At 38.8% G+C, this 26,580-nt stretch overlaps 1 protein-coding gene across 2 annotated transcripts; it reads right to left on the minus strand.

Moving 5' to 3' along the window:
* Positions 1 to 3,979: 3,979 nt before the first annotated feature.
* Positions 3,980 to 26,548, minus strand: TMEM87A (transmembrane protein 87A). 2 transcript variants are annotated; one of them, XM_015630832.1, is made up of 20 exons: positions 26,402 to 26,548; positions 24,896 to 24,953; positions 21,223 to 21,320; positions 20,288 to 20,404; positions 18,610 to 18,663; positions 18,446 to 18,502; positions 16,712 to 16,859; positions 15,963 to 16,024; positions 13,877 to 14,060; positions 12,984 to 13,083; positions 12,157 to 12,250; positions 11,189 to 11,257; positions 10,057 to 10,165; positions 8,868 to 8,926; positions 8,550 to 8,653; positions 8,138 to 8,211; positions 6,906 to 6,967; positions 5,866 to 5,921; positions 4,638 to 4,668; positions 3,980 to 4,312 (listed from the first exon to the last, which is right to left on the minus strand). In XM_015630832.1, the coding sequence occupies exons 1-20, from the start codon at positions 26,531 to 26,533 to the stop codon at positions 4,271 to 4,273; spliced, it is 1,710 nt and encodes a 569-aa protein (XP_015486318.1). In that variant the 5' UTR covers positions 26,534 to 26,548; the 3' UTR covers positions 3,980 to 4,270. The 2 variants fall into 2 exon arrangements, with proteins under 2 accessions (XP_015486318.1, XP_015486317.1); XM_015630831.1 differs by lacking the exon at positions 11,189 to 11,257 and adding an exon at positions 11,823 to 11,894.
* Between the last annotated feature and the right edge of the window lie 32 nt (positions 26,549 to 26,580).

Below are 26,580 nucleotides of genomic sequence, written 5' to 3' on the forward strand. Positions count from 1 at the left end.
GCACCGCCCCGCGGACTTCCCTAAGGCTCTGGCACTGTCCGGCCGCGTTCCACCGGGAATCCTGTCCCACCCCCACAAACGGGGCTCCGCGCTGGCATCAAACAGCTCGGCCCGGGATTCGGGAGCGATGGGAAAGGTGGGTCGGCCCGGCACCGAGGGGACCCTGACATAACCCTGGAGCATCTTCATACACCCCGGAAAGGGGACAGGCTGTAGGAAACTCGTCTTCCCAAAACGTCGCTACAGGAGGTGTCCGGTTGCCATTGGCTACCATAAAACAGAGAAAGCAGGAAAGGCACCCGGGATGCAACGCCAAAGTTGATCTGCATAACCTGCGACCACCAGATGCGAACAGCGAGCCGTATCTTGCAAGCAAATGTATACTTTCTGAGGACATAAGTTTTACTTTAATGAGCTTATCCTATGAATTTGGCCAGTGAATTTCAATCTCCAGGACAACTTTCTTGTTAGTTTGTCCCTTCCAGAATCAGCCACGGTTGCATTTATGTTTGTCATGGTGGTGCAACATTCACAATCCCTGACCTAGAAACTAACTAAACAAAACTCAAAAAGCACATGGTACAAAATTCTTCAAGCATTTTTACCAACAGAGACCACTTTGAAAAAACAGGGACTGAGGATGCTCTGTGCTGGAAGATCAAAGCACAGGAATGGAAGAACAAGCATGGTATTCTTGCATCCAACTTCTTTCCTGCTCAGGAATGAACATTTTGTGCTAAAGCACAAAACTGTGAAGTCAGCTTCCCCTTCACAGATAGCAAAACTGTGAATTACCAAAGGCATTATGGCTCAGGCACATAGCTAGTCTTTTTAACCAAGGATCCCTACAAAAGGAAAAGGGGCATGGCACTGATTTAGTGAAAAGAAATGTTTCAGTAACAATGGGTAATAATGACTTCACATGGTTGTAGTCCAGAGAGCAAATGATTTGTGAAGCATTACCCTCTTCAGAGTTTAAGACATAGCATACAACATAAAATGCCATATAAAGCGAACATGAAGATAAATAAAGCCCACAAACTCACATACCCCTACAGCTGCAGAGTAAGATAAACATAACCTTCCCTAGGTCTTATGATCCTGACTCACTCTGTACCTATCAAGCCTCTTGCATTTCTTTACCAGGGCATGTGATCTCTTACTCAGTCCCTCCTTTGGAGTTCCTAACAGGGACATCTTGTCACCCTAATAAAAAGCTGGTCAACACCATTTTCTTCAGTTTGTTTCCAGTTTTCTGTACAATATGCAGATATATGCTACAATACCAACAGCTACTTCTCACAAATAAACAAATCCATACATACATTCAGGCACAAGAACTCTAAAATATTCCTGTCAGACATTTACTTCTTCTGCAAGTAGAACAAAGGGCTTCTTGAAGAACTCCTGCAGATCCCAGACCTGAAAGTGGATCTTTTCTCCCTCTAGCTCACCAAGTCTTCAGAACAGTTGGCATGGGTTTTTTTTTAAAGAAGGGGTATAAGTTTGAATTGTTTTCCCCGACTACATAATTAGAGGTAACAATCTGCAGGGTTCCTGGTTTCAAGCATTCAAGCAAGCTAGCTTGCTGAAGCTTTCCTGAGTCATGGAGCCAGTATGTCTTTAGGATCAGGTGTCAGAAGAGGCAAAGATGCCTCAGTAGAACCAACATACCTGAACAAACATGCTACTGAGGGCGAAGCCACCTTGCTGCAACCTGCAAACACCCCCCTTGCTCCTCACACACATCTCCTCCACTACCATCTCTCCTGCAATGACAGCGCCATAGCCCACACAGCTCTGTGGGAGCTGGGCTCACACAGCTTCTCCCAAAGACTGCAGACAAGTCCCAACACACGCTTGCTGAAGGCTAGGAAGCAGATGGTACTTTCCAACAAAAAGGAAACTCTGCTAAACAAGTGAAAAAACTAAATATTGCTAACTAAGGGATCAACAAGCTCCCTGGGAATTCAGGACAACTGTAGATACTGCTGAAGTGAGTACAAGAAAGGAAGGTTAGAAGTGGTAGAGGCTGGAAGCACCACACTGCTACTATGTTTATTTCAGCTTTTAAATTATTAATTAAACTACTCATACAATTAGGGAAACTGGCTGGTTCCTTTACTTTTTTTTTTCAGAAATTTATGATTTTTCCTGTCTCCATAAGCTTTTCAAATGACAGACTTCATTTTCAATCTTAAAAAGAACTGTTGGAAAAACTGGATTATATATACCATGGACTAAAGAGCTAAAATCAGGCAGCTCTGTGAAGGTGGTAACACTTCATATGAGAGAAGAGGGAGTAAGAAACTGGAAGGACACAATGTGAGCCTTTCTACTCTTTGCCTAGCCTTTATTAAATAGTTCATACAAACTTTTGTGCTTCCAGTAGAGAACATTTTAACCTATTTGTTTCAAAAAACCCAAACAACCCAAAACAATAGAATTCCTTTAAAAATCAAAACAAAACAAAAAAAAAATAAATAGCAAGCTTTGTGTAGCTTTATTTCACAAAACTTCCTCTCCCCAAAAGGACATGGAGATAATATTTTTTTTTAATCTATATCAATTAAGCATAGCAAATTAGAATTGTTTTCTAATTAAAGATTCTATCTGTGGCCTGACAAGGATGGCAGAAGAGCTCCAGCAACTCTTGCAGAAGCAGTGAGATGCCACAGGCACAGCTTTTTTATCTCTACCCATCTGCCCTCCCCCAACACAGTTAGCAGAAGATGCTATGTCCTTGTGTCTCAGCTACTGTACTGTAAAGTGCCATTTTTCAGCTTGAATTGCTGATAAAGAGGAGCTACAGCTAAGCTACCAGACCTTACAGTGGAATGAATGAAGTACAGGCACATGTTCACTTCTGCTGACATAGCTATGAGAAGAACCCGAAAAGCTGATGCTCTATGCTGTTCCAGCAGCAGCCACGTCTGCCACCTAGTATCCAGCTGCTGCTTGCCTCCTAATCATCAGTTTTAAAGGTTATAAACCCAAATTAGAGCTTTTGTCATACAGTCCAGGACAGGTTTCCATGAGGAAGTTATTGCAACTTCAGCTGTTGCAGCCAAGCAAAAACCAGAACATTGTCCAAAAGCTCTTTTTTCATTTCAAAAGGAGAAATAAAATGCAATTATACAGAATAGAAACCTGCAACTTTGACTGAAACACAGTGATCTCAGAGTATCTCTTGGCCACAGAGACCAGTAGGGACAGGAAAGCCCAGCTTCAAACCACTTACATGGGAAGCAATTTCAAACAGACACTGGGAACAGAAGTATCCCAGTACTGTGGACTCCCCATAAATCCTTTTTCAAGTAAGGCAGGCAGTGCTCACACCTCTAGAAAGCAATGCCATCTTCTCATAGAGGAGTGCCAACTTCTTGGTGGGAGATGGTATACACAAAAGGAGAAGAGCTCTGCTGAAGCATCCAGTTAATATCTGCTTAACGTGTGCAGTCAAGCACCTGTGGAGCACTGCAGGAGTGGTTCTGGTGATGTTTGCTTTTGTTGTTTTATTTGTTGGGGTAATATTTTAAATTAACTCATGCAACACATGAAAGGTAGGGGCAAATTGTTTTTCCAGGCATCCACCACATTGCCGGCAATGAGATGTGCCACAACAGCGAGTGTTAGCTCTAGGCAGCTGGTACCTACAGGTCAATGGCGTTTATAATAGAAAATCTTTCATACACAGTGTTATGAATAAAATTGCACTTGATTTTGTTAAAAACTCATATCACTGTAACTTTTCTAAATATTTCCTTTCTGGCATCTTAATTTTCTTCATCGACAGGAGCCTCTCCCTAAAACTCTCTCATGCATATTGGACACATGACATACAACAGCTGTTGTTATCTACCAGAAAATGGGTCTGTTGTTTCTTCAGTGCTTATTTCTATCTGTCCCCACCCTCCCCCCACAAAGGTACAGGCAGTTCACCTCTAAGTGTCAATTGTAACATTGAAATATAAACTCCTCAAGCAGACATTAGGAATTTTAGTTTCACAGATTAAATATTTGAAAAGTTACAGAAGGTGCTGGAATAGTACACATGTCAATTGCTTAAAAATCCAAACTTGCAGCAACTTTAAATTCAAATTTCCAAAAGGTTTATAATGTCCTTGTGAACTTCCTCCACAGCAAGACACCCTCCATGACATTAAAGCATCAAACTTTCAAGGCTGAGATCAAGACACAAATCAGCAGGATGCACTTGCTCCACCAAGCAACTTTAAAAGAGGTGTCTCCACTTCCAAGAGCACTTCCTTCATTCCATTTTGGACCTTTCGAAGTGGGTAATCATTCTTTCCTGGAAAGTAAAATACCCAATCTTGTCATTTTCCCCAGTAGATTTATATTATTCAGAATGTGCACATTCACAACAAACAACACTTGTATGCATTTTAAGTCAGGAGTCAAACTTACACAGCAGATACAACACTTATTTTAGAATACATTTGTATTCTAAGAAGCTGTATCATGGTTGTTCCCACTACCCTTCCCCTCTTGTAGTATTCTACTGTTGCAATGACATGAGCAGAGTCCAGTTCTAATAAGGCAAGACCTTATCAGCTGACTCATGACTCCTCTGGCATGTCAGAAGACTAATTTGAACCGAAGATTTCCTTACTAACCTCATCTGAATCCAGAAGAGCTGGAAGAGCACTGCAGGGGGGGGAAAAATGTTAAAATAATTAGAGCATATACTAAGAACATACTGACAACCATTTTCAACCTTCCATTGCTTTTTAGGGCACAGAAAAGAAACAATGAAGACAGAAGTTTCAATTTAACAGAAATTAGAGAAAGACACACAAAAAAAGAACCACCCAAGGAGTATCCTCAATGACCTTCACAGTTTTAAAATTCTATTTTGCATCTTATTACTAAATGAACAATTTCCAAGTTGCCAAGAAATAAGCTGCTTCACTCATACAGGAACATTACTGAACTGCACTGAAGACATTTATAATATGGGACCGTGTTGTAAAAACATGTCCCAGAAGTCAAACAAGTTCTACTGGTACTTCAGCCTTGCCAGCTAAACAGATCTCCCATCTATTGGGATCTTGGCCCTTTCACAACCCTGATCACACTCTCAGAAACAGAAAAAACCACAGCAGATTACCTCAAAGTGCCCTTTCCTAGTTTATAGCAGTCTAGTTCTTTTTTTCCTAAGGAATCCTGTCAGTCTTAAAAAAACATAAGTACTAGAACTGGGAAAATCAAATTCAATTGAGAAAATGCAATTTTTGTCTCTTAAAACTTCACCTAATTTCTTGTCTTTACCTAAGTTCAGGCAAAGTTTCATACTTCAATCCAGATCCTCTGCCAAAATTACTTGTTCAAATTTGTGAACACACATATCTATGAACTTCAGTTTTGTTATGAAAAATATAGACAGAGGCACTGACTCTTCTAGCATGTAGAAGTCATTAAAAGCAGAAGAGATACAGACAGTATACATAGCTGATTATATTACCACAAACAGAAAAATGACATCTGATGTTCCAGATAAAGCTGAAAACTGGATTATATTATTCCATGGTTTACATTCAGCAAGATACTCAAAGTTCTTTTCAGAGCACTAGAAAGGGGTTTGTTTCTTCTTTGTTTTCTGGATTTATGTATATTGTTTTAACTTTAATAAAATGCAGTCCAGTCTACGGTTTCACATTCCAAAAGACTGTTCCTTAAGTCAGCCTGTGTGCAAACCCAGCAGACTGCATACAAGGGATCAGAGGCCAGTGCCAGGCTGAACCAGTCTCTGCCCATGGAAGTGCAGCATACATGAGATAAGGCACTCTAATGTATTCCTGTAGAAAGAGAACCTGCCTTTATTGTGATTATAAAAATACTCACACATCTGTCACTGATGAAGGAACGTTCTCTTCTACCCACTTCAGGTCATCCTCTTGCTACAAGTACAGAAATTAAACAGAAAACAAAAGTCAGTTTTCCCACAATGCTGTCATATGCAAACCTTCTTCTTCTCAACCTACCTGACAAAAACCAATATATTTGTAATGTCAGTTAAAAACTTAAAAATAAACAAACAAACACAAAAAAACTCCTTCAATTTGTTTCCTGAATTAAGAGAAAATAAGGAAAAAAAAAGTAAAGAAAAACCCCACCCACCTGCTGTGAGCTCTGTAACAGTTCTTACCATCACCCCCTCGCAAAATAGAAAAGTTTGATTTTCATCTTATCTATCCTCAGGTAAGCAGTATACAGCTGCACCCAACCCCTGAGAAAAACAATGCTAATGACAAAAATATGATTGCTATTATAACAAATTCCTAAAGGTTCTTTCAACTTTTAAATTTATGCATGAATTCTATGAAAAGATTACATGATATATTTTAGGCCTCCTAGACGAATGTGCAAGTATCTTGCTTATAAGCCACACAGGAAAAATGCATGTTCCCCCAAACTATTTAGGAAGGTACATAAAAATATACACATCACCTCATTCATGTAATGAAACACAAATCTCAAAAACAGGGCAATTTATTTAAAATATGGCTCAGCCTCCCTATCAAATTGACAAACTTGTTAAAGTAATGTTTTAATCACTATCATTATTGTAACAGTGATAACAGATCATAACTATTGTAATAGTGATAACAATCACTACTGTATTATACTGTATTACACTACACTGAACTGTATTCTTAAAGAACATTCTTAAAGAACAGACTGAATTCTTAAGTTCCTACTGTATTTACTTTCTTTTCAGCAGTACTGTGTTAACTTATGATACTTTGACTCACTCACATTCTGAAGCAAAACAAAAAGTTCCCATTTATTGGCTCAAAAGTTGGCATATTTGTGTGCTCCTAATGGCAGTAAATAAACAAGAGAGGAATCTATATTCTTCCAAGTACAGAGGTCATACTCACAACTTTGTTTGCTTTTACATTCCCGTTTGGTTCTTGCTTTGTACTTCTCATTTTCATTCCCTCTGAAGCCACAAGAAGAAAAAAGATTGGGGTAACTGAATGATAATTGTTCATAGACTGTAAGTGAAAGTGTTGAGTGTTCCTTCAGGACATTTCAGGACAGATCACCTAACGATTTAAACTCTTCCCCTTTTAAAGGCTTGCAGTATTTTTTCCTGGCAGATGGAGTATGTAGTTTTTCCTGAATTTTAAAATTTTACCTAGGAAATATAAATTTCTAGTCCTTCTATTTAAGCCAGACCTCAGCAGCATAGAACCCAGACATAGCTCCCAGAGAGGCTGTGCAATCTCCATCCTAGAAGATATTCAAAAGCCATCTGGACACGGTCCAGGGCAATGCATTCTAGGTGACCCTGCCTGAGCAGGGGGCTTGGACAGGATGACCTCCAGAGGTCCCTTCCAGCCTCAACCATTCTGAGACACAGGCAACTCCCAAAGTGTATTTTACCTACTGACAGCTCACCAGCCACTTGGCTGCCTTAAAAGCTGAGAAGCAACGTGCATCTCCTGGCCCAGCAGACAGCCAGATAGCGCTGGTTTGCCAAATGCACCTAATGGACTACACAATTCTCCTCAGCTCCTAAACAAGCCAAACAGCACTGACATAACCCAGCATAACTCATTTGTGGACAGACAGCAGTAGGCATGTAGCCCTACCTTTTACACAGCTTATAAAGAGAGGTGTTACAATAGACAATTTCACGAATAAACATATTCCCCCCTACGTTTACACTGGACATTCCTATGCTAAGCCCTAATGTAGAAAAGGAAGAAGATTTCAGAGTTCAGAGACCAGATAATATATGGAAATTCTTAAATGGGATTTTAAAAGACCTGCACACTGAACTACTACCTACCAACAGTATCTAAGAGATCCATGTCATCACAACTGGATTAAAACCTAAGATGTGACATATTTAATCAAAGTCCACTGGACATGGCAAAGCAACCACAGCAGTAGCAGTGTTTTCAGTGTCAAAGGAAAACCACAAAATTAAACAGGCAATGCAAATACTAAACATAAAGCCAGTGTTTCCTCTAGAACTCTGTGTATCAACGGCAATTGACTCTGATTTTTCCTGCAGCAATAAAATTTTTAACAGAGCAAGACAGCTTCCTCTAGAGAACTGTTTTCAACACTGAAATTGAGTGGGAAAATTTCCTTCTCTTACCAAAGCTTTCCTTTAACATTGGCTCTTTCTGCTCATCATCATCCTCCTCTTCTGACAGTGGTGAGAAAGCAAACCTATAGAAGTGAAAGAATGAAAGCCATCTTAGAATTCTATCTCTTGTCTCCCAAGAGATCCATTATCCCAACATGGACATGGCTTGATTATTCTGTCTAGTTCGCTGTTTTTAAGACTTTAAACTACATAATCAAAATTTAAGTCACTTCTTTTTAAGTAAGTTGAGCACCAGGAACAGACTAGATTTTATATATGTAACTTCTCTAGGTTTACTTCTCCCCATACACACTGCTTATTCATCAGTGTACAGCAACTAAAAACCACCCACCAGTACTTTTTGAAAAAACAAGCATTCCTAAAACCAACTATTTTTAGGAAGAGGTAAAAAAAGTTGAACCTTTGGTTGTTAGCAGATGGTCTCCACAGAATCATGATGACAAAAAGGATCATTGAAAACAATAAACGCCAGATGGCATCATCCACCCATAGCTCTTGCCAGTCCTGTCAAGAAACCAGCAGCAGAAATGAAATATGTTGTGAAGCAAGAAAGTTCATGTCCTCATCACTTTCCAAGGCTGAACAATAGGCATTTGTCAAAGAGGTTTGTTACCACAGCACTGACAATTTTAGCATGTGTTGCTTTGTGACAATCTCACTGCCAAATATAAACTTATCAAGAGGCAGCAACTGGAGAAAGCATTTAATATAAACTCACCGACTGACAGTCCACCAGCCTGAACTTCATGGTTGTCCAGATGATGAATACAATAGATGCTGTAATATTCAAACAAACAAGCTGCTCATTACTACAGAAAATGCCAATTCAAATACCCCACTAACAGGATCGTGTTTCCCAAACAAAGATCAAAGACCTGAATACTGAAGTCTTCAAATTAAATTCAATAGCTTTGGAAAACAAGAGACAGCTCTATTGCACTAACCTTAGACAGAAATTTAGGTACAGACCAGTATATTTTACCCATTTTTCTCCACACACAAGACATAAATCAAATACAAAGTATTTAGCCAACTCCTAATTCCTATTTATTATTCTTATATCGCTTATCTAGCATTCAAACCATGGTTTCATTATCACTTGACAAATAAAGCTGACCTTGAAGTAACCTTGAAAATAATCTAATTTGCTTGAATGCCTTAAGCATCCAGATCTTGACCCACAACAGTTCCAACACTCAAACTATGCTCTTACCACAGTTTTAGAAGAAACTCCCCTCCACTAAAGTATTTTAAGATGATTAAGAACCAGGTGCTGAAAGAAACTTCATCAGAGCTGTCGTTCAAAAGGAATGCACTTTTTTGTTTATTTGTTTAGGTCAAAAAACACAGTCTTTAGAAGTTTTCAGCTCATTGTATTGATAGCAGAAGTATCTGGAAGCACCAACAGATTTATTCTTGAAGTTCAGTTTATCACTACTATAAATGGAAAAAGGAACTCAATCTGTATTCTTCCAGAATAGAGATGGCATTATGTTACAAAACTAAAAATACATTTTTTTCAAGAATCACTCTGATCTTCAGACATCTTAAAAATCCCATAGCATACAGTGATACTGTGATTTTGGAAAAAGTATCCCTGTGAAGTTAACAGCATAATAAACTTTTCCCCCTGGCAGCTCAAAGTGGAACTAAAGTGCTCTGTTAGAGGAGCTGCAGAGAACTGCCGATATTGTTAACGTCAGGACTAAAAATCAATAATCCTCTGTCTCTGATGTATCAACATGAAACTTGGCAAATACTGTTAGAAATAAGTCAAGCGTTATAATAAAAATACCAAAAATTTTGATTGTACTTACACAAAGGTCACCAAACTTGTAAATTTACTCTAGTGACCAAAGCCCTGTATGAAAAGTGGTTTTATTTAACTGGAATAATATTTTGCTTACCTGCTACCGCCAAGATGAGTGTGTTGGTGAAGTGCCGATACAAAGACAGTTTCACAACATTCCTTCGAAGTTTTAGCAGCTTCATTGTTTGAGTCAAGCTGATGAATATGTATGGAAAGTCAAGGAAAAGTCTCTGAAGAGACAAGCTGGTTGCACAGACTTAGGAGGACACAGACCTTATGATTAACAGCTCTCTCAATTACACACTTAGCCCTCCAAAAAATTAGACCATTCTCAGTAGAAGAAAAGATTGATCCTATGACAAAGGTACCAGAGAGCAAAATCTGTCCTTTTCATGTTGTTTAGTCATCTACACCTATAACTCTTGTCATATAAAGATGCTATCCAAACATGTATTTTGGACTATGGCCCATTCCCTCAAGAAAGTCATCTGTGCTTTTCCTAAGTGAAAAGTGAAACTTGAACTAGAAATTAGTTTAATGCATGTGCACATTTTCTTTTATTTCCACAGTGACAAAACAAGTGCTTAGGAGAGATATTGTGATAGGGGAGAACTGTGGCTGTCACAGCTGGGCAGCAAGCTAGTCTCATTTTATATAGAGCTTTTGTGACCCACTTTCACTAAGGACACTTTACAGGGATTTTGCTATAGACAAGTTCAGCATTTGATGTCAGTTGCTAAAGTCACACAAGATTATGGTTGCTTGAAATGCATATGTCAAGACACCAAAAAATAAACTCTGCCTCATTTTGTCCCTTACTTCAAGACTAGTTTGAATTTTACAGAATTCTATGTTAGATGTTGCTAAGCAACCTTCTTCCCCAAAACATAAACTGAGTCATTTCTTCAAAGGCTACTGCTCTGGTGCCATGACATGCTAGACTAGAACAAATTATTTCCATACTCAATAATGAGATTCTGGTAACAGACAGATTATATTCTGGAACAGCTTTACACAGACACATCCAGTTCAACAAAAACCAGGTAAGTAGTAGGCAGCAGAAGCTTACCGGGACACTCAATTGCAGAACTTCTACAACCTTTGCCACAAGTAGAAAAAATATATATACTTGGATCTTACTTTTAAAAAAAGTTCAGCCAAATAAAGACTCAAAAAAAACCAAAATTCAAAAGAAAACACACCCCATCAAGCAAAACAGTGAAGGATATCCACCAGCACAGGGCAGTATCTAGGAAAGCCAGGGGAATAAAAGCCAAGGAGGCAAGATCATTCTGGGCCTGGAGACAAAGAGAGAGCCAATAAGAACAAACTGAAAAGAAAACAAAGTAGAGAAGGGAGGAGAGTCAGGCTGTTTTATGAGACACCACAAATACGCCACCACAACACTTCCAAGTTTTACTACAGAAACAGAGGGCTTGAACCAAGAATTTAGTCCAATGCACAGAGAGGAACTGACAATACCACATTGTCAGTTCTCAGCTCTCCACCAGCAAGACAAGAAGCAGTTTTCCAGATTAAGTCAATCTAGCACTGTTAAAAGGAGTCTCTACTGAGGCAGTTGCTGTGATTAATTGCTCTGTCCACCTCTTACCAGAAAACTAGCAACCAGAGATTGTTAGAGATGTAGTAATTAAATCTTTTACACTATCCATGGATGAACTGCAAGCTCCACTGGCAACTATGAGTTTGACTAAAAAGGCAAAACTTGCCTTTGTGTGTACATCATAAACTTATCAAAGTCCTAACAGAAACAAGAAAAACACCCTTTATTCCATTTAAGCGGAAGACAGAAATAATAAGTTATGATAAGGTCATAGCATTCTGCAGTTTTTAAAAGGATATCCACAAAATAATACAGGCATCAATCATGGACAGGGCCAAGTTTGCTATCAGAGCCACAGTGTCATAGAAAAACTGGAAAAAGTATCAAATATACAACAGGTTAAATATCCCCAAAACAGAATAACAGAAATCTACATCCCAAGATGCATTCAACAAATACAGTAGCAGCACCACTCACACATACTTCCCCAGGCACAGCCTCCAAAACCAGAGCAGTGGGAATTTGGGTTGGTGGTTGTTGCTGGGGAGGGGGAGGGAAAGCAGCTGTTCACACAAGTACATACAGCCAATAGTGCCTGTGGCATATGGGAAAATTCAAGCAGTTATTACTGACCCCTGTGACTCTAAGAACACCTTCCATGCCAGAAAATAACAGATAAAGGGCTCCAGCCATAACTACTTTGTGAAGAGTCACTCCAAGGCGAGGCCTGTAGGAAACAAAGTGAAATTCAGATTAAGCGGGGGACAAAAAATGAAGTCATGTCAACTTGAATCTAAACATAAGGTATGAAGCATATTCGGTCCTTATAACAAGCCATATCTAGATCCAAAAGTATTATTTTGGTGCTTGAAACTTTATATATTAATTCTGACTTATGTATGGTATGATGTGACTAAGGGAGAGACTGGAAACAGTCCTGTTTCTGAGTTAACCTGTCTAGCTTTTTATGACCATTTCACTAAGTCTCATCCCACTTCTTCACCAGTTCCCCCAGCAAACCCACACTTGACTAAAATTCCCACTGTCACCTAGCATGTGTTTTTACTGTTGAATACAGCTGTGGACAGACAAATGAGTCACAATCTTACTGAAGTAGATCCCCTCACCTATCACTAATTCCTGACGCACTCCATTTATAAAAGCTCTGCCTCACACAGAAGACAGGCCCATAAAGCTCCCATTTCAGTCAGTGGAGCATCTCAACAATGACTCAGAAACCCTCCCCTACAGGAGCACACAGAAGTAGATGGAAAGAAGAGTAATCACAGTATGGAACTGTCTTTGTTTACTAGTGAAGAAGTCTAGGTCTTCAGAGCACCTAAGTAAAGCACTTACCTTTTAAAAATGCAAAGTACAGGGAGATGAATACTGCCCTAAATTCTTAAAAAGCAATAGTAAAAGCCCTTTAAATGCAACAAACCCGTAGCAGAATTACTCACTTGACTATCCCATATCCCAGGCTGACTATGATGACCAGAGTTCGAGCCAATGAGCGCTTCACAGCAGAAAGAAGTTCTGCAAGTATTACTGCTCCTTGAACTACCAAAAGCAAAGAGGAGGAAGTTAGTTCATTAAAATATAATATCTGTTTTATTAACTACTGTCTGCAATTATAGTATGAGAGCAGACATAGAAAGTAGGCTAAAGATAAAGTGCATCATCTTTTTATTATCTACATCTGGAGTTAGCTTTCAGAAAACACAGGTCATTTGGCATAAAAAATAAGCTACAGAAAAATTTTACATCCGGCCTAGATACTCTCCCAAACAAGTCAATCAATAAAACCTTCTGCACCATGGGTATGGCCAATTAGTAAAGTCATAATGACATTTGACCTGCAGAGTTTCATTTGTATGCATCCAGCCTGAAACTCAAAATTAGAGTAGAAGAGTTTTACATAAAGGGAAATCTCTTAAACTGGATTATGAGGCTGTGGGTTGAATACCAAGAGTTACCTACAGTGCTATCAAGTTGAACAAGGAGTTTTAAAGTATCTTTCCAAGGCCAATACCAATTGTAAGAAATTAATTACAAGCCACACTGAGCAAGTCCTATTTCATACTTAAAACCAGCACTAAAGCATAGCAGTACAGAATGTAGCATTGTATATAGCTTAAGACACCACTCTCAGAAGTCAGAGAAAGCAACAGTATTTTGGTCAGAAGAACACAGAGCATAATGTTTACATTTAAAAATACAGGAACTCTAGCCCCCTGTTCTTTGTTTTGAAACAATCCTCAAGTAATCATGCAGTTAACATGTATCTGCCACCCCAATTTAGCATAAACCATTAGTGCTATGCCCCCTCAATTATCCTGTAACTGCCACCTACCGGATTCGCCCGTGTAGCGGATGTTCTGGAACTCAGCATAGAAAACCGCTTTCTCGAGCATTCCCAGGAAGATAACAGCACCAATCCAGAACTGGATCCTCAGGAGATCCCGCCAGTAACAGGCTGACCACGCAAGCCACAGAACCCCAAAGAATACGTACACAATACACATCACCATGAAAAACTATTACACAAAAAGAAGAAAGAAAAAAGAACTTTAGAACCAGAAAAATAATTTCCTTGTTTCCGTTCCACAGCTGTAAGACAGCTCTATTTTCTCCCCTAGTATAGCAACTTGGGAAGTTTGAAAATAGACAAGCACTGTTTCATTTGTCTTCTCTGGACTCTAACAGTGAGTCTAATTTCTCACTACCAACAAGGGGAATGAAAATAACTGAATTTCGACACAATTTCTCCCTTGAAGAATAGTCTGCCAATTTAGTCACAGGTGAATTTTTTCTAAGATACATGCTACTAGATTCCAAAAAGTTAAGAATCCAAGCAAATCGTCAAGTACTACAAACTCTAGTTACACTCATGAATTGTTCTATTAATAACTTCATCATACATTTACAGTACTCTGCAAATAAACTCACAGGCCACCTTTAGACACCATTCCACAGAACAGAGATAAGCTACTACTGCTTGGATGCCCTTTGTTCAAAAAATTTGACAACTTTTCTCAAAAGCTGATTTCCAGCACTCAATTTTTCACAGTTTTAGGGCAGAAAAAAACCTGCAGCTGAGAAAGAAATCCAGATATTTATTTAAATATTAATGCTTTCTGATTTTTGTTCGGTTCAGTATTACTTGCTTCACAAAAAACTTTTCATGGTATGTCTCATACAGCAAACAATAAGCTTGAAAATGTTACTCAATGGTGAATTTTCTAATCATGCAAAGCAAGTTAAAATCTTCAAAAGGATACTAATTTTAAGAATAAGAATTGGGAGAGAGTAAGACATTAAGTGAGTAGCAGGAAGTAGCTAGCCAAAGCATAAGACAGTGCTTAATAAATAAGCAGTCTCATCTTTCAGAAGGAGTATTTTATTTTTTTTTAAACCAAGAGAACACTGATATTAGCTGCACAATATGTCAAAACCTTCACAAACTGACAACACCTTCCTTAAGAGAGTAGCTCACTGATCCTTACACATTTTCACACTGACCAATCCATGCAGTTCAAATGATAAGAACCTAGTCGAGATAGTTCACATGCAGGTGCTCCATTGAGAAAACATTTAGAGATACAGATTCTTTTCTGGTCCTGTCACATGGGATATTCACACTGGTGAATTACATTTCAAGAGAGCTGCTGGAGGCTTTTTGCTTCTGCAGGAATGTGTGTTTCAGAAATGCTGCCAGGCTCCACTACTGACAGGCTGCTCTTGCCAATACTGTCAGTCTAGAGACCTTACTTGTTATTGATCCCCAGCTAAAGTCTGTCTTCACTACTTAAACATTTTAAGTTCCTTTATTGTTCAGCCTTCTCAACAGAAGAAACTAGAAACCAAGTCAATAACTCCTTTGAATAAAAAGGGGATTAGCTCTTTGTAGCTCACTTATGCTTTCACTGCTAGGCAAGTATTAAAGACTTCCTCATGGGGTGTATGGTGGAGGAAGCAAGATTAAGCTGTAAAAGAACAAAGAAATCACTGACAAATGAAAAGAGTAGCTGCAAACAAAAGCATAGAATAGCAGTTTTTCTAAGATATAAGCTAAGGAGAATAACAGCACCAGTAAAACTTCCCAGTTTAGAGCTAATAATACTGATAACTTCAGGAACTACAAATTAACAACTGTTAATTCAGATAATCCAAAGAAAGACAACATTGGCAGCACATACAAGGAACTGAAATCTGTTTTCCCTACCCTGTACTCAGTACAAAAAAAAAACAAACAAAACAAAACAAAACAAACTACTCAATCAAACAAAAACAGCCCATCAAACCAAAAACTTCTTCAGCTAAGTAACTTTTTCTCCTGAGACACGGGCTCTGTTTCCTGAAGTATTACAGCAGAGTATTTAATTGACATTCAAATCAACTGATAATTTAACAGATCAAAGAAAAGTTGGTTTACTTACAATCATCAGAGGGTAGTCTGCAAGTGAAAGATACTCATATGGCCCCTTCAGTTCTACTGTCACTGTCAAAAGACAATCCAATAAGCAAAAGCCAGGACTTAATTGACTTGCATTTAAGTGTAAAGAAATTCTACATCTTCACACAGCCTTTAAATCTAATTTGCACTTTAATAAAGACAGCTAAGACCCATAACATACTCAGCCAAAAGCATGCAGTTAAAATTACACACCCCATTGCCAAGTAACTCATGGCAGTACTTAAAAGTAATTTTTGCTGGAGATTCATGGATAATAGGAAAAATTCAGAAACATATATAAGTTCACCTTTTAAGGGGATTTTTAAACTTCACTGAAGTTTGAATAGGTTATCAATGCAGAATAGAATAGAATAGAATACTGATAAATATGATTTTTGTACTCTATGTTTTGACTTATTAGTATAGATCACAGTATTGGTCTGCACATTCCTGAAACAAAACACCAAGCCTCAAAATTGAAATGCCTGGGAATCACTCTCCTTCATTTCTATCAGTAAACTAACAAAACAGTCTTAGGATCTTCAAGACAGAAGCCTCTTTTCTTACATGAGACACCTCTTTTCTTAAATAAGCTGTAGTAATATTCTTCCTACATGAAGTAAAAGTGTCTTATGAAATTGAACCATATGGTATATACTAAGAGTACCTTAGACTGGGAATACATAAAAACAGTGCTGCATTTTCAGTGTACTGTATAAAGAACTATCTTACTTGTAAAGAGCTTGTTCTGATATGTGGAAGGTGTTGTTCTCTCAGCTCTTTTAAGTCTGGCAGTAGAATCCTTTGCAGTTATAAGTGCAATTTGCACAATAAATATATATGGCCCATCTCGCCAAGTTTTGATAACAGCATTCAATGCCTGAAAATAAAACATCACCACATAAACAGGGCACAGTCAAGAAGACAAAAAAAAAGAAAGTAGACTAGCCATATATGGGTGTTGACTTCCAGGTAAATATAAATTTCGTCTCTTCCAAGACCTAAAACTTGCTAATAAATACCTGATATGTAAATTTTAAATGTATTTATTAGACATAACACTTAAAATTTAGGTTTTTGAATCCAGAAGAATCTTCAAAGACCTGGGAGGTGATCAGGACTTTTTTTGCAAATTTAACCCTTACTTACTGCAAAAGTACTCAAAGGTACTGCAAAAGCTACAAAGAATTCAAGAAAGCACCACACTCCTTTTCATTACAGAAGCATTAGGACCACCACTGAGATTCCTGCTGAAGCCAATTGCTTGGGAACTGCAGAGCTACAAAGCTCATCTCCCTGGTAAAGGCTGAATTTTACAGCCTAATACAGAAGTACCTGAGAGGCAAAAGATTTCCACAGTAGCCATTTCCTAGCCATGTTCCAGTCCCTGCAACAGCTCTCTTACCTGCAAAGCTCAAATCCTGCCAGTGAACAGAGAAACCTTGCCCAGAAAAATATTCACACCATAAAACAAATTAGAGATCTCTTTGAGTTCCAGCATACAAAACTGTTAATTCCACAACTGAAGAAGCTCTAGACTTCTCAGAAACCACAGTATTTTCTAAGAGCATTAAAGTTAAAATTAAGACCATCTACATGTATGCCAGTCCCATGACTACTGCAGAACTGCAGCAAAGATTTTTGTAATGGCCTCTCCAAGAGAGATGCAGTATTAAGAGCATACATTTCTTTTAAGAAACCTCTTGACTACAAGACCCAAAGCAAATAGAATATTATATATTAAAAAAAAGAGTTTATGCTAATAATAACTAAACATAAAACTTAGAAACACAGTAAACTTGGAAGAAAATTATATACACAAATTTTGCCTTTAAAATACCACGTTTTCTTGCTGCATTGATTCTACACTTCACAATTGCACACATCTACTTATGTTATAGCTTTAAAATAAATGGTCCTGTAAGTACACAAGGAGTAAAATACATTTTCTTTCTTGGCATCCAGGACATTAAAGCTATTTTGAAAATTGTTCCTGGTTAAGTCTTGAACATTATATATAATAAAAATACTAAGGTACTTTGAAAATCAAAATAATCACTCAACTTTTTAAGTACAATGTTTAAAAAAAACTGACTAAAGACAAAACTAAATGTATTCTGTAAGAATTAGTCATTGTTTAAAGATAATTTTAAAGAAGTCATCATTTAAAGAAGGCAATTTCAATTACTATTTCAAATTACAATAGAAAAATAAATTTATTTTTTAATTATACTATTAGTTGGAATGGTATCAGTTCTGTATTGCACATATAGAAGAAGCAGTTACCCTGTTTTCTTTTTTTCCACAAAGCACTATCTAGCTTCAAGCTAAAAAATCCCAGTGTCAAAAAACCATAGAATATGCTTCCAGCAATTCCTTATAGAAAGAAATATAAATTTTAAAAAGCAAACCAAAACAAAGTAAGGCTGATGAATTACAAGCCAGACTTAAATTCAGTATACATACAGTTTTATCTGTCACCATCGTGTGATTTCCTGCACTCTCCTTCTTCTCTTTTAAGCCCTTAGGGGGAAGGAAAAAAAACAAAACACAGTAAAATGGATAAATCAATATGCCAAAACTGCCTCTTCCATGACTACACTCACTCATTAGAAGGAAATTAAAATTACCTCTTGTTTCTCAGGAGAGAGAGGCTCTGGATGAACAAATTCTTTATAGAAAATCTGCAAGATAAAAGAAAGGTAAAGCATTTATAGACACTTTATAGGCATTTCACATATTAACATGTCATTACCAGAACAGCTTCCAGTAAACTTCATTGTTCTTTGAATAGCTGTATTGGAAAGCATTCATTTTTCTAAATAAAGCAATTGTCCATTTATGCAGGGAGTCTTGAATATTTAATGTTTTGTAATTTGAGAGCTACCTTTCCTCCCCTCAAGCAACAGGTATCTATTTTTAGAAACCAGACATGATAGTAGTGAAGTTAATTTTGGTTTTGAAATATGAATCAGTTTGGTATCCCCATTACTAGACAAAGTCTACACAGATAGAGGTTTTGGAGATTTCTGCCTTAATCTATGCACACGAAAATCCTTAGATAAGCGAGTGCCTAATAGAGATGCAGATTTTGCCAACTCTCCTGAACCATGGTGACTCAAAATGTAGTGAAACTGTTATTCCACAAGAAAAAAGCTTCTCTCTTCTAAAGAAATTTCTGTGAAATTTCAGAAATTAGTATTTTAGAATATATTGTTAAAAATTCAGTACACTTTTCAGAGGAATTGGATGAGGAAGACTTAAAACCTTCAAGACTTTCAAAAACATGTTTAGTTAGGATGCCAAAGTTCATGTTACACAGCTAAACTCATAAAATCTCTACCACAAAACCAAGTAAAACTAGAACCGACATTTCCCATATTATTAAACATAAAAAAGCATGCATCACAGAGTTTCTTCTTTTTTTAAAAAACCTTTCAAGCCATCTTCACACATCAAAGGAATTACAGGCATGCAAGCAGATTACTGAAAGTCATATTTAGGCATTAGTCTTTTTTCTCAATTAAAAAACCCAAACTACTAAAAGCAATTCACAACACTCACAACTAGGTTCAACAGTTATGAGACATTTCCCAGTATTTTCTATCCATATTTTTTTGTCTAAATGATGAATGGCTGAACACAGATTCAACACTCCATAATCTGTTTTCAATTCTTAAGTACACCATTAAAGAATGACAGCAAATTATACTGGTATTATCATCAGCCTGATGTTACAACTGGTGTAGAGCTGATGTCTGCACATTACTTCCTTGTGCTAATTTTGCATTGTCTTCTTGCTTTCACTTGAATTATTAACATATTCTAGCACTACTATTTTTCATTTTTAACCTGCTACCAGTGCTTAAGTAACTTATTTCTAAACATTCATTTCCACTATTTTAAGTGAACATTATTTAAGTAATAAATGCCAGTCCTTTACTGATTCAAGTTTAGTGGGATCTTTACTCTGCTGCCACTTCTACTCAATTTGCAGTAGCCTGCTGTAAATGGAATAAATTCAGAATACAAAACCACAAACTAAAAGAAGCTTTGAATTTTACATCACTTTTACAGTGATTTGGTTGGGGTTTTTTCACTACCATGAGCAAAATGTTGAACAGCAAGCCAGAAGTAAAGGAAAATTAAGAAATAATCATCACAGCTTGGTTGTCATAAACAGATAAAAAAGTACCTCCTGACCTACAGTGATACTTAGGTAGGTTGCTAATAGATCTAACAGAAATTACCACCTTCTCTATATATTTTATAAGACAGCAGAGCAAGCTCTGAGGTTTCTACCCATACCTGAGGCCTGAAGAGCTCAGAGCAGTTAAGAAAGAGGAGAGAAGCAGTGGCATAGTATCCTGACCAACCGGGATGCTCTTCAGCTGTAGTCCCAAAATAGTTATCTGCTTGTTCATCCTGCCAAACAGAGTAGAACTTAGGTTAGCATCAAGTATTTGAAACAGTTTATCTCAGTAGATAGCTGAAAGACCTGGAAAGCTCCATAGTTTCACTCTGCACACACTCTTAAATCAAATTTAGTAGAACAAAGGCAGGAAAACCAAACAAGACTATAAAAATTATGGAATACAGGCTCTGAGTAAGAATTAAAAAGTGGAGGTGCAGCAGAAAATATAAATTCAGAAATAAATTAAGTAATAAAATAAGTCTACAGAAACAAACTGCATTATTATTTTAAAGAGTGAAGACTCAGTCCTGTGTCAAATTAATAGTTAAAACTGCCATAATTAATGGCATTTAAGTAAACATGGAAAAATATTAACCATAGAAAGCACAATGATGTTCTACCACATTTGACAGAAAAACTATACATTTTGCACAAATTGCTAATGCTTGAAATATACATCCACAAAGAACAGAATTTAAACTTAACATGTAAATATTCAATTTTTTCTATTCACTGTCATTAAGTATTCCTGTAAATATTTTCAAATACCATAAACTCATTTTAGAGTCAATGTATTCACTTAGGTTCCTGGGATTAAAACAATTTTGACAAACATTTCCACCTGACCGAAAATCCCCAAAAAGTGAGCAATTGCAGCAAGCCTTCAATCATTTCAATTCTATTCCAGAAATTTGTTATCTCCTAATGGAAGAATGTCTTTCAGGCCCAAATCACAACGTGGATGCAACAGAGACATCTCTAAACCCCTCCTCCCAAGATGTGCTTACCCCTAAAAATCATAACCTCTGTTTTTCCACAGAATTCTTACCCCGAAGTTGAAGACTTCATTGTAGCAGTCAGAGTATCTTAAGTACCAAGTAACATTGAAACCCTGTGAGGGTTCACAAGCTTTTTCATCTCCTTCAACTAAAAAAAACAACCAAACAAAAAATTAAACATGAGATATGTAAGACACCATCTGGTTTCCAGGTCTTTCTTCCCATTCTGTGCAAAACCAACATAATTAAATTTTAAAGATGAAACTGAAAGCAAAACAATAGAAAAATATTTTCCTCAAGTAATTCATTACTGTTCAGTGAAAGAAAGAAGCATGTGAACAGAATTCCATTAGAGTACTATACAATTCTATTAAAGAGCTGAAGATCATTTGCAAACATTTTTTCTGAAGACAATCAAGGATGTTTCAGCAACTGCAAATACCACACAAGAACAGCAGTGTCTCCAATACACAAAAGGGACCTCCCTTTCAGAGATACAGGCACATGTAACAGGTAGAAAAACCTAGGAACAGGATAATACTAAGAAATTTCCATATATAATTTAAATATACCAACACCATCACCAAGGAAATGAAGGTAAGATTGTACCAGTCAACATCTACCCTCCCAAAAGACAAACAAGGTATCTACACCTCAGCCCATCCTATCAAAGCTGCAATGCTGCCTTAAACAGCAATAAGACAACTTTGCTCTTTGATTTTATTTAGTAACAACATGCACAAAAAGTGAATCACAAGACTTTTCCTTTGTCAAAAAAGGTTGTGTGGGTTTTTGTGTTTCAAATCTCATTCTTAAACTAAAGCCCAATGAAGAGAATTTGACATTAAGAAGGCAAGTTTGACCCTTATATAAAATGAGCAGTGACTATTCAGTTTTGGAAGAGCTATTTAGATGATTTACATTTGTGTTTCTTCAGTCAACAAGTGGCAAAACTCTTATGAGTTAATGGAATACCTGCAGTGGCTAAGAAGTTCCCACAACTTCACAGGCAACATTCATATCAGAGGATGCAACCACAGCTATCTTACATATACACTCTTAAGGAATGCTCCCATACGAGCACTGCAGGTAGAAAAATCAATTAGAAGGAATACCCTGCCACAGGGTATTAATTGACTAATCCCACTCTACACCTCTTGAGCACTGAAACACATATACATACAGCTAAAAACTCAACAACTGCGTTTCTAATACCAAAAATTTAAGCAAAATCACTGAATGAAAGGAGTTTCCTTTTGACACCCTCTGGTAAGCATGAAAACAAGGCATACATGTTCCACATTGCCCTAGATGTTGCAGAGGGCACAAAAAAGAAACTACAAGGCAGCACAAGCACTACAGCACTACTACATGGGCAGACGGCAAGTTCTTTGATGACACAGGCTCTTCTGATAAAACTGCCCAAACAAGGAGTATCTCAAAAAGAGTGCTAGCAAAAAATAAGATTCAAAAATACCTTTTATTCTGTGAAAAAAAAAATAGGCAACTACATATTCGGGGGTAGCACTCATATATGTAAAATAGGTCACTAGAACAATCTGCAATATCTGCAAACATCAAAATTACAGAAATCTTGAAAAGGAAGTACTCCAAAAGTCAGAAGTATCCATGGCATTTACTGAATTCAGCAATATGGAAATCTAAGCTCCTTAGCCATCAAACGTAAGACAGCAATATTCAACTTGAATGCAATCTTTGTACTCATTTACAGAGAGCAGGATTTCTATCACGATCATACGCAAGAAACTAAATGCCTTCTAAAACAGCACTTCAGAAAAGTAGATAAAAATAAATTCATTATTGACAACAGTACATGCCAGCAGCAATCTTCCCAGTCAGAAGCTGAAAGCATCAGACACCAATATGCCATACAGATTAGGAAAAAAAACCCAACCAAACAAAAAAACCCACAAAAACCCCAAAACAAAACAAAAAAACCTCAAAACTAAAAACAAGACAAGGGGAAAAAAAAAAAAGGAGGCAAGGAGATCCAGGTGCTCAAGAAAACCATGAACAAGTCATGAGCAAGAATGGTCATACTGTCCACACAAACATCACACAGCAGATGGAAGAGGCAACAGACAGGAAACAAAAGGAGACGAGTTTCACAAAGGCATGGGCAGAAAAGAAAAAACGCGTAAAGTTGAAGGTTCCCAGCATCAGATGCAGTTAAAGTTTCACCGAGGCTGAGAAAATGAGTAATTTCCCAGCCTGTGTTCCTTCCTCTTTCAGTGATTCATTTTCCAAATTCATGTAAATCTTTCAATCACACTGGTACGTCAAACAGGTGTCTTCACTACAGAATTTTAAGGCTTAATGTCTGCTTAAAGATTGACAGTACAGTGTAATTCAATTCCACATCAGGAGTCAGGGGGCTGAATTCTTACTGACAGATCTGCCTTAAAACAAACCATTTTTTTCCCATGCCTTAGCTCCTTCTCTCGGTTATTTTGGCACAAGTAGATTTACCACACGCTTCACTTCTGAGACCTGTATCTTAGGTGACGTGTCGCTATGAGTACACTATTCCTATTAAACTTCAGACAAAAAAAGCCTAAAACCTACCAAAGCACCAAAATGCCCTTTCAACCCTTGCTCCTTTTCCCAAGCAGCAGATTTCTAATTTTGATCTTGCAGTTGTACAGCTGCAATTGTCTCAGTGCAAGATGCAAACCTCAGTGTCACAGCTACATGTGTCAAGTGGGAAAGCCGTAACAGTGAAGTGATGGACCTTCACTAATAACCACTTGAATTCTACCCTCATGATTCAGATTCACATGGGATCAAGAGAAGCATTTCAACAAACTCTCCTTGAAACACTGCCCCAAGAAGGGCATGTATTGGAAATTAAACCTGAAAAACAACAAGTACGGACACCAGACAGAGACTAAACAGCTTTCCCTCACGGTAAAAACTGGTGCTAACAACCACATAAAGTGCTCAAAGTGCATGGCAAAGATTTCACACCTTTCTAAATTAGCTAGTCACGTCTATAACATTTTATTGCCATCTAGATGCTGTCCTTATGCTCAAAAGAAAACTTTCCTTGGAGCAGTAACCTACATAACCCATAGACCTGGCCAGATCAGCAAAGAACAATACACAGAAGAAATGGGAAGGCTGCCAACATGTTTGCTCGACAGAACAAACTCAATGATCCCACTCACACACTGGGATCAGGAGGAGAAAACACCTCTCAGGAGAGCTCTGCTGCAGTGTGCAACATTCCCTTACCACACCCAGAAGCACAAAGCTAAAAAGGAACAAGGCTTCAAAAAAATATTGCTTTCTGTATTCTCATCAGTATACTAACAGACCCTGTCCAGCTAGCACCCATCTCAAGGGAATTGAACAAATCTAAGATAGGAAAAGTACAGTTCACAGTAGAGAGCAGCACATCCCCCACATGATTACCCACTATCTGAAACAAAATGGTGCTCCCATTGCCCATTTTCCCTCTCCACAGAGAGCATGAATAGAGCCACTAATTTCTGCAACAACCTAAACAGATCACAACTGGGAAGCTCCAAGGCTGTTAACAGACTCAACCATATCAGAGCTGTTGCTCTCCTGCACTGCTAGATTAGCTGTCACGGCAGCCAGTGCAGTTAAACCCTTCACAGTGTTTTAAGTTCCGAATGCTAAAAATAGACGGGGTGTCAAAAAGCTGGGAGAACAGGTTAGTGCTTTGTAAACACTTACATCTCAGGAAAATGGTGGTGTTGCTGAAGAGAATCTTCCCAAAGCTAAACTTCTTCCCCTGCAAAGGCACAAAAAAGGAAGAGATGATAGTGGGCTTAATCCCTTATCAGCCCTAAAATCACAAGCCAAACAAGTTATAAATTATAAAAAGCAGTTACCATTTATTGACAGTCCTCCAGGTGCACTGACAGTGGAGTGCACACATGCTTTACGGCTTTGACACTTTTGTAAATTTAGCAAATTAGCATCATTGACAAGAATCCCCAATTAGAATGAAGTAACTCCCCTCTTGGTTTGACCCTCTACAGCAGCCTTCCCCCTGCTTCTAGCCCCACGTTACATCTAAACGCATTGGAAAGTGAAATGTCCTTAGTTCACCGAAGAAGTGAGATTATCGTAGGATTCCAGGAATGAGTCTGTCTAACCTAACAGGGTAGGAGAAGTACTGAAGTTAGCTAAGAAATTATATAAGTATTCAGTAATACTCTACAGAGCTACTAATAGATGAAAAATATATAAAATGCAAAAATCTTTTGGCACCAGGCTTAATGTCACTGAGCTTAAGTAAACATAATCTTCCATTCTGAGTTTTAAGCCAATACAGTAATGAAAGAAAATGTCAAATCCGGAGCCAGACTTACTGGACTTTCCAGTCATGCCTCACCACCCTTCAACATACTCTTAGAGATGGTTTAAGAAGCCTGGGGCTCTTTAATCTGCAAGCGGAATCGACTTCACATTGACATCTGTTGAAATGACTACCATTTTCTTGCTGATTAAATGGTCTGGACCATCCAACCCAAAAAAAAAATAAATTCTGTTCTAAGAACCAACAGGAGTGTACACAGCGATCTTTCACTTTTGTTCCTGAAGCTCAAAAGCCTCACATAAAGCGCATATTACGCTCATTGCCTGATAAAGTCCGACCGAATTTGAGGCACAACAGCTTTCCTCCACGCAAATTCCACTCAGGGTTTATCAGAAGTGCCGAAATCCCTTCACCTTCCCTAAGGCCCTCTCTCGGTCCAGCGCTGCAGCGGCCCAGCTTTCCCGAGCCCAGGCCACGGCGCTGCCCGACGGTGCGGGCCGCCAGCCCGGCCGCACGGGGGGCGCGGGGCGGCCTCCCCCGCACAGGGCCCACCGAGGCCGGACACCAGCCGGGGAGGACCCTCCCTCCTTCCCTTGGGCCTCACAGGGACGGCTCTCCCTTCGCCGCCCATCGGACTATTTCCCGCACAAGTCTTCTCTCCCCTGCCTCCACCAGCCGAGCCGCCAGACAGGGCTCAAGCAGGCAGCAGGGCAGGAGGCAGCCACGGCCCCGAGCCCCCGCACCAGCCCCGGGTGAGGCACCACAGAGGCCCGAGCAGGGACGCTCCCGACCGCAGCCGTCCCGCCGGAGGAGGACGAGCGAGCAGCCGCGGCCTCCTGCCCGCACGCGTTCGCTCCGACCGTCGCCACACCGGCCGGCCCGGCGGCTGCGGGCCCGGCCCCGCTCCCCGCACTCACCAGGAGCACAGGCAGCCGCCATTTGGAGCGCTGCCCGGCGCCCGCCGCGCCCGCCAGCAGCAGCACCGCCAGCAGCCGTAGCAGGACAGCTCCAGGCCGCCGCCGCCCCCCGGACCGCGGCGCCGCCGCCATCCCGCCGTACGGAGGCCGCCGCCGTGCTGGCCGCGCCTCTTCCGCTC

This window comes from Parus major, chromosome 5 (genome assembly GCF_001522545.3).
Source record: "Parus major isolate Abel chromosome 5, Parus_major1.1, whole genome shotgun sequence".
Lineage (NCBI taxonomy): Eukaryota > Metazoa > Chordata > Aves > Passeriformes > Paridae > Parus > Parus major.